Below are 8,960 nucleotides of genomic sequence, written 5' to 3'. Positions count from 1 at the left end.
GATCGTATGATTTTAACAGATGAATAAAAAATGCAATTTTATCTGATTTGATTTGAAATAACATAGAATGTGTAACTGTAATTAAAATAAAATGATAATATATAAAAACATATACAGGAGTTATTTTTGTTTATTAAAATAGAATATTATTTATTCAGTTTTACAAAAATAAAAAATAAAGAAATCAATAACGATATAAAGAAATGAATAGTAATGGACAACAAAAGACTAAAAAGCAAACATTATAATAATCGTGTTATCCACGTAGTATACGTGGATAACACGATTTATTTATGTATTTAATCATAAATACATGTAGATTACAGTTTCTAACTGATATATATCAGGAGTCTAGTATCCGTAACACAAGGGTTGCTAAGCTCGGAACTAAATGGCTCTCAATCAAATCATATCAATAAACATTCACTTATTATTATTATGGCTTATGGCTCTGTATGAGTTATCCACTTATTATTCGAATTTCAACAATTTAGTCAAAGTGAAAGTCGCTTCAAGTGTCTGTTTCTTATTGTGTATTTCCTCATTATCAGGGTTGTTTGAACATCTTCCGAATGCTACATAATTGTTGGCCAATGTAATCAACTGAAGGATATCGAAGTGTTCATAATACTTAGATATTACGTAACAAATTGCTTGAATCATCCATGAGCCGTCGTCTCTAAACGAAACCAGGCCTGAAATAGAAATGAAACGTTCAAAAGCATATTCAGAGGACATCGATGAGTGAAGTCACACTATTATTATTGTTGTTTTTATATATATATATATTATATATCTCCCTTTGATAGGGTGTTAAACTTGTCATTGCGGGTGAATATCACCAAACAATGACAATTATAAAAGAAATTATTATTATGACAAAAATTTGCAGACTATTCTACAGGTGTTTAGAATTACAGCTTTTTGGAGAAGTATGAATGTAAGTGGATGAAGCGGTAATATTTTGAGGCTAGAGTGTAAGGCTGTTGGAATGACACCTGTGGACGAAATAATAATTGGGAGAGTTTTTACTGTTTCTACCTGCCATTGCAGTTTTAATTCTATTGCTAGATCAGTATACTTAGTATTTTTTTTCTGTATGTGTAGATAGAAGATTATGTGTATTTGGTATTGCAATATCTATAAGGTAAACTATTTTATTTTTCTAATCATGTAGTGTTATATCTGGTTATTATTATTAGTTTCATTATTTTGGTACAAACAGTTACAATTACATGTAAGTATATATAGTAGATAGACAACGAATATCAAAAAGTATTTGATAGAATTATATTAATAATTATTTGTATTGAGAGCTTGTGATGCTAGTGTTGAGTGAAAGAGCTTATATATTTAGAATATTTTTTTTCCTTATTTCACTACAAACAGACGTCGAAGCAAGAGCTCCGCCGGCAAGAGCGTAACTCTTAAATTATTTATTTATTTTTACTTATTATAAAACGTACAAAAAAAAATAAAGCTGATTATACATTGGACCCCGCACTAGGGGATCCATATCGCGGGAGTCCACAAAAGAATTCCCAGATGAGAGAATAACTATTACAGATCAGCGAGTAGAGTAGATTTGACATATCACTATCATAAGTGCCTGCAATAGACCCAGACAAATGGAGATAATTTTTGTTTGATTTCATAAGAACATTCTAGATCAATTACGTGAAATAATATAAAAAGAGAAATTTCAAATTGTAATGTGTTAGACATTACAATTTTGTTCGTTTCGTTCTTGCAATGATATGTGCATTGTCTATTATGAATGAATGAATTGTATAACTGTACTATTGTTGGCTTAAATAGATTTATTATTATGAATAGGTATTAACTTATTTACCCTCAACTGTAGGATACAGCGTTAGAAAGTCGATCTGAGATGGAACATGATATTTTTTGTTTGCTTGACTATCAGTAGACACGAAATTTCCTTTATCAATTTCACCACCTCTACAAGCCTAAAAAATAAACAGACAGTTGCAATAAATAGATATTTTTATCAATCGTCACAAATTTCATGTATGTATTATATAATCAACTAGCTGACCTTGCAAACGTTGTTTTGCCTTATAAATTAAAATCAGTATTAAAAAAATAGGGGCTAGTGATAGAAGGGTGAAAATTTAGGATTGTATGTATTTTTCAATACAAAATAATAATAAAATAAAAATAAAAAAAATCTCGAAAAATTAACAAAAATTTAGGGTGAGCCACCCTTAACACTTAAGGGTATACAAATTTGTTGTAAACCTATTTTCAGACCTACTGAATATACATATAAAATTTCATCAAAATCCCCAGCCAACTATAAAAATAATTAATAAATTAATTAATAAATATGAAATACAAGCGTTTGTACAGTGCGAGGAATCGAACCTGTTACCATCAGAAGTAAGGTGGTGAGTTAAACCGCTAGACCACTGAGACCATCGATGTATATCTTAAAAATAATAAAAAAAATATTACATACCTGAATAAAAAATAATCTAGGTATAGTTGCCAACTTCGGATTCTCAAATTGTGACATAAATTTTTGCAAAGAGTAAGGCTTATCCGCAGCATAAATGTGACCATTTTTGTCCCCATGTGACAAAATTGCTACGCATATGCACGACGTACTGCCGTGATCATGGGCTATGACTAAAAATATATTTTTTTATAAGCATATTATTAATATTATATACGCGAAAGTTGGTTAACGTCGTACGTCGGCAAAATAAATCTACATCCGAGTCCCAAGTCCCGGGTACTGCTTGAAGTTTCCCTCTCTGCCAAATGGACCAGATACCCGCACTGTGAATGCTAAGAAGGTCGTCTCTTAACGGATCGTAATGAAACTTGACTTGGATTATTATTAGGATGGCCATAGGCAATATTTTTTGTCTCAAAAACTAATCTGGGAACATGTGAGTGACGATGAAAGTTTCGTCTAGTACAGTGGTTCCCAAATAGTTTTTGCTGCGTACCACTTCAAACGAGACCTCAAACCTTGCGTACCCCTTATTGTGTAGCAATGACACTAATATATAAATGTGAATGTATGTGAGTGCGTGTGTATGTTTGTTTTACTGATAACCGCACGTACCCCTTTTATGCAACTTCGCGTACCCCTAATTGGGAAACACCGGTCTAATATATAAAGCCAAATTACAACAACTACTTTGTATAGTCAGTGCGGTCGACTACGCACCGCGGAGTTATATCCGACATACGCGACAACGTCGCCCGAGGCACGTTCTCATTGACCCCGACGACCCCATAACGGCAGGTAACCTCCCCACGGGCCCACCCGTTCCACCCCGACCACACTTTTACACACACACACGACACCGTCCTCGCCGGCGAAGACGACGACCTCAAACACACATTATCGCGCATTCAACCGGGCGCCTGCGCGCCCCCGGGTGCCCCTCTGATCGATCCCCCGTCCAATTCAAACGGGGATCGAAATTACGACGGCCTGAGCCGAGGTTCGAACCCCTAGTGGTGCCCTCAGACTAATGTCGTATCCGTCAGGCAGGAGTTGGCCTTCAGCCGCTCCATAAGTCCTTCCGCGGGTTTGGAGTGCCATCTGCACTCGCCCCCTAACGTCCGGTGAAGCTGTAAAGGCCAGCTGCGGCCAACAGCATTAGAGTAGTCCGAAAAAAGAAACTATTTTATATAGAAATAAAGATACATACAATTCTCAACAGTAGCTTTCATTTCATCGTAAGTTAGATCATCGTGTGGGGTCACCTTGAACCGTCTATCTTCGAATACTTTGGTCAGTGTAGCAACATCTTTATCTGTACCTTCCCGATTAGCGGGTGTGTGTCTGAAAACGTATTACAGTAGGTTTATATCATCTATACGTACAATTAGGTAAAATCACGGGACCTTACCACATTTTATTTATTTTTATTGAGTACTCAATATTTCGGCATAAAATATACATCATTATACATTCCTTATTAACTTAAATACATTTTTAAGTACATTAATTAGAAGTAATGTTAACAAAGGAGAACTTATCTATAAATGAGATCTCTTCCAGTCAACCTAGTAGAGCGTGGCAAAGGAAGTGTTGAGTGGGTGAAATTGTGATATAATTTAATAAAAATTATATAAATAATTAAAACTAAATTCTGTAGATTGATATTTTATTGATAGAATATAAGTAAGCACTTCGTCCCAAACATATTTAATTATTTAACTATATAAATAAATAATCGGCACCAAATATTAAAAGATTCTTACCGGAAATAATGTGTATCTTGAAATTTGTAGTGGTTGAATATGAGTAAGTATTTGCTCCCAGACATATCATAGTACAGGTTATACGGGTCGAAACCAGGTCGATATATTACATTTTTTTCTTCTTCTGAATCTGAAGGTCTGAAGGGAAGTTCATCATCACTACATAGTATAAAACAAAGTCGCTGTTGCTGTCTGTCCGTCCTATGTATGCTTAAATCTTTAAAACTACGCAACAGATTTTGAAGCGCTTTTTTTAATAGATAGAGTGATTCAAGCAAGGTTTTTATGTATAATGCATGTACACCCAGACGAATCCGGGACGAGTAGCCAGTTGATAATAAATTACATGACGGTCTCAATGGTCTAGCAGCTTCGCACACTGCCTTACTTCTGATGGTCGCGGGTTCGATTCCATGCACGGTACAAACATTTGTAGTCTTGAGTATGATTGTATCAGTCTAGGTATTTTCTATGTATAATATGTATGTATTTACGAAAAATGAGATATCTATGTATTTGTATCAGTTGTCTAGTACCCATAACACAAGCTTTAGATAGCTTAATTTGGTTCTAGATGGCTAGACCACCGAGGCCGTCAAGACAAACATTTATTACTCAACTACGTATAGTCAATAATATAATTTATATCGAAGAGAAGTTGTTGTACTGAAAATTAAATTAATTTATCTACACTATCGTTTAGTAGGTATAAATAAATTTACAGCACATTCATCACTACATAGTATAAAACGAAGTCGCTGTCGCTATCTGTCCGTCCCTACATATGCTTAAATGTTTAAAATTATGAAACGGATTTTGAAACGGTTTTTTTAATAGATAGAGTGATTCGAGAGGAAGATTTATATATATAATACATGCATAAAATTGTAAAGAAACACTGATATATTTAGAGGTTTCTAATGTGATGTCGTAAATAAACACATTTTATTTAGTACTTACATTGCAAACGCTGGCAGACCCTCACGAGATAAATCAAAATAATGTACATAGTATTGTACACTTTAAGAAGGTCAATAAAAAAAGTCTGCGGTGTCATATGTCTATCTATTAAGGATAACCCACAATAGCCATTTTTTATCCTTTTTTACATTTTATAGGAAAAAAGGCTTATTTAGGAAGTGATTTTAAGCAATACAACATTATTTTTTATCGAAATGAGTACTTTAAATACATTGTCCATTTAATATAGATCAATATGGCCCGTTGCAATATGTATTTTAAATGAATATTTCCGGAGATATTACAGATTTAAAATGAAGGGACATAGCGGTGTGGCGGTACCGGCCGGCGCTAAACTAAACATTTTTGTACTGTCTAATGTTTCAAAAATTCTTGTCAAAATTTTTTTTTTTTTTTTTTTTTTTTTTTTTTTTTTTTTTTTTTTTTTTTTTTTTTTTTTTTTTTTTTTTTTCGGACTACTCTAATGCTGTTGGCCGTAGCTGGCCTTTACAGCTTCACCGGACGTTATGGGGCGAGTGCAGATGGCACTCCAAACCCGCGGAAGGACTTATGGAGCGGCTGAAGGCCAACTCCTGCCCGACGGATACGACTTTAGTCTGAGGGCACCACTAGGGGTTCGAACCTCGGCTCAGGCCGTCGTAATTTCGATCCCCGTTTGAATTGGACGGGGGATCGATCGGAGGGGCGCCCGGGGGCGCCGGTGTGGAGCGCCCGGGCGCGCGCAGGCGCCCGGTTGAATGCGCGATATTGTGCCTGTAACGTCGTCGTCATCGCCGTCGAGGACGGTGTCGTGTGTGTGTGTAAAAGTGTGGTCGGGGTGGAACGGGTGGGCCCGTGGGGAGGTTACCTGCCGTTATGGGGTCGTCGGGGTCAATGAGAACGTGCCTCGGGCGACGTTGTCGCGTATGTCGGATATTACTCCTCGGTGCGTAGTCGACCGCACTGACTATAAGCGGATTAGGGTGGGATTGGGCAGAGTCGAAGTAGCGTCGAGACGCTTCCTTCATAAACTGCTTGATGGAGGGCAGATTAAGATCGCGGTGGAGATCTACGCTGCGAACGAACCACGGCGCACCGGTGGCTCGACGCAGAAACCTATTCTGAATGACCTGCAGTCTGTTGATTAAGCAGTAGGGTATGTGGGCGAATACGGGACTAGCGTAGGTCATGATGGGACGGATGCAAGCCTTGTATAATGTCAGCTTGTTGCGAAGCGACATTTTACTGTGCTTGTTAATAAAAGGATAGAGTCGCCCTAGTATAAAGGCGGCTCGGTCGCGGACACGCTTGATGTGAGGACGAAACGTTAGTTTCCTATCTAGGGTGACGCCGAGATATTTCGTTTTCGAAACCCACGGGATGTTTTGGCCGAATAGTTCGATCGGGTGATTCATAGAGTCGAATTCCCTGCTAAAGTACACTGCTGCACTTTTTTCGGGATTGACTTCTATGCGCCACCGACGGAACCATTCGCCCAGTATCGTTACGGCTTTCTGAAGCCGTCTGGCTATTGTCGCACGGGACTTGGCGGATGTAAAGAGAGCCGTGTCATCGGCAAACAGCGATATTTCGACTTTTATAGAATTTGGGGATGTCGTTGGTGTACAACGAGTAGAGCATCGGAGAGAGGACGGCGCCCTGATCGTATGGGGTGCGGGTCGGATAACGCTCCGTTTATACGGTAGCGATAAGAGCGATTCGACAGGAAATCTCGTACAATGAGTACTAGCCTGTCGGGGACACCTAACTGATGAAGCTTGTAAATCAAGCCGTTGTGCCAGACTTTATCGAAAGCCTTAGCCACATCGAAAAATAGGACGCCTGTACCGCCTTTGGGGGACTTGGTGGCGAAGTACAGAGTGTTTTTGTGAATGTGCTCCGTGATGCGGTGCACTTGATGGACGCATGAGTGTTTGGCTCGGAAGCCAAACTGCTCATTGATGAGCAGGCCTTTGGAGTATATAAACTCCTTTAGGCGGGCGAGGAGGATTCGCTCGTACAGCTTGCCTATAGCCTTGAGGAGGCTGATAGGACGATAACTGGACGGGTCGGATTTATTTTTACCGGGCTTGGGGATGCCAATGACCACGGCTTCTTTCCAGCTGTCTGGAAATATAGCGTTGGACAGCGCCGCGTTAAAAATAGCGACGAGTAATAACAAAAGTATATATATATATATATGCCGTCTGAGCCGGGTGATTTTTTGATAGGTAGTTGTTTAACTAGCGTTTTGACCTCATCAAGCGTGACTGGTGAGAGGGATTCGGTGGGCGGGGTGGACGCGATGCGTTCGACTTCGGTGTCTATCTTCTCGAGATGACCTGCCTCGACTGGGAGCGTGCTGGGGGAGCATTGGGCTTCTAAGTTGGACGCTAGACACTCAGCCTTGTCTTCGTCGAAGAAGGCTATAGTGTTGTCGGGTCGGACAAAAAAAAAAAACTGTAAACGTTGTTTATAAGGACATTCTATAATAGGTAGGTACATATATAGCATTGCACCGCACCGGTGCGAATGCTAGGCTGGTCGCTAGTTATATGTAGGATGTTATCGTGATGGTATTGTTTTACGTCTTATATATATATATATATATGCATTTTAAATCTGAAGTATCTCCGGAAACATTCATTTAAATTATTTGCTGTAAAGGGCCTTAATTCGATAAAAAATTATGCTGTATTGCTTAAAATCATATATATGACCTAATGGTATTGTTTTACGTCTTTTATACATATAACTAGCGATCCGCCCCGGCTTCGCACGGGTGCAATGCTAAATATGTATACCAAGAGAATATATAGTTACCTAGAATTTGGTTGAAGTTTATTAAAAGTTGATGCGTCTGCGCCCGACATTTTTATATAATTTTCTTCTTATTTAATTCTCAATATATTGCCCAGCACTTTCATTTAAAACGCACAACAATTAAATAGTATGTGTTGCTCAGGTCGATTTATTTATATATATATTTATCGATCCATGACTGATATCTAATCAAGTTATTAGGGCACGATCACACGAGGTAGTCATTCACCGCAGCAAAATAATGTAAACAAGCACGTCCTCAGCACGTGTGAGTATATGCGTTATTAAATTTCCAACGTTTTACTTTAGACAAATGCAATCTGAGACTTATTTAAAGCAGGCAAGTTTATTTTGGAATGATTTTCGATTTATCAACTATTGGAATTTAGATAAGCAGTCAAGAATTGAAGAAACCTATTCTATGACCTTGCTGTGTTAAAACGATACATATATTAACACTGCATAAGTATTCAAATTGGTTTATCCGGCAATGTTTATATGTTAGTAATATTTCAACAACTTTAAATTGATGTGAAATGACAATACGAACTTAATACCAAGTTTTAAAAACGTTTTTGTTAAGTATAAAAAGAAAATATTAAATGCTAATGCATCTATTTCAATACGATTCGTTAAGCCAGTTGATTCATGTTCCATTTCAAAGTAAAATACTTTTTATTTTTATAAATATATCCAATATATGTATATAAAAGATTAGATGAGTATCATATCCTTAAGTCTTAAAACGTCATAAGATTTAGATAGACTGGTTTTAGTGCGGTGGTAGTTCGTCTGACTGAGCCCTTATACACTCTATATAATTGATAAGAAAATTACTGCTAACTGGTTCGAGCAAATAACGTAATATATATTTTTCTTTTCATGGACGTTCATAGAATGGTGCACCCTGTGCTAACAGTATACGTGTT

General features: G+C 37.5%; 1 protein-coding gene across 1 annotated transcript; it reads right to left on the bottom strand.

Annotated features, from left to right (window-relative positions):
• Positions 1–294: 294 nt before the first annotated feature.
• On the bottom strand, positions 295–8,081 carry LOC131852742 (caspase-like). The gene is made up of 6 exons (XM_059203468.1): positions 8,032–8,081; positions 4,249–4,638; positions 3,693–3,826; positions 2,483–2,652; positions 1,853–1,970; positions 295–695 (listed from the first exon to the last, which is right to left on the bottom strand). Exons 1-6 carry the CDS (start codon positions 8,079–8,081, stop codon positions 472–474), a joined length of 1,086 nt encoding a protein of 361 aa, XP_059059451.1. The 3' UTR covers positions 295–471.
• Positions 8,082–8,960: the final 879 nt, after the last annotated feature.

This window comes from Achroia grisella, unplaced genomic scaffold, assembly GCF_030625045.1.
Source record: "Achroia grisella isolate CSIRO2021 unplaced genomic scaffold, CSIRO_AGI_Agris_v1 utg856, whole genome shotgun sequence".
NCBI classification, from domain to species: Eukaryota; Metazoa; Arthropoda; class Insecta; order Lepidoptera; family Pyralidae; genus Achroia; species Achroia grisella.
This window is presented reverse-complemented; position numbering and strand designations above follow the sequence as displayed.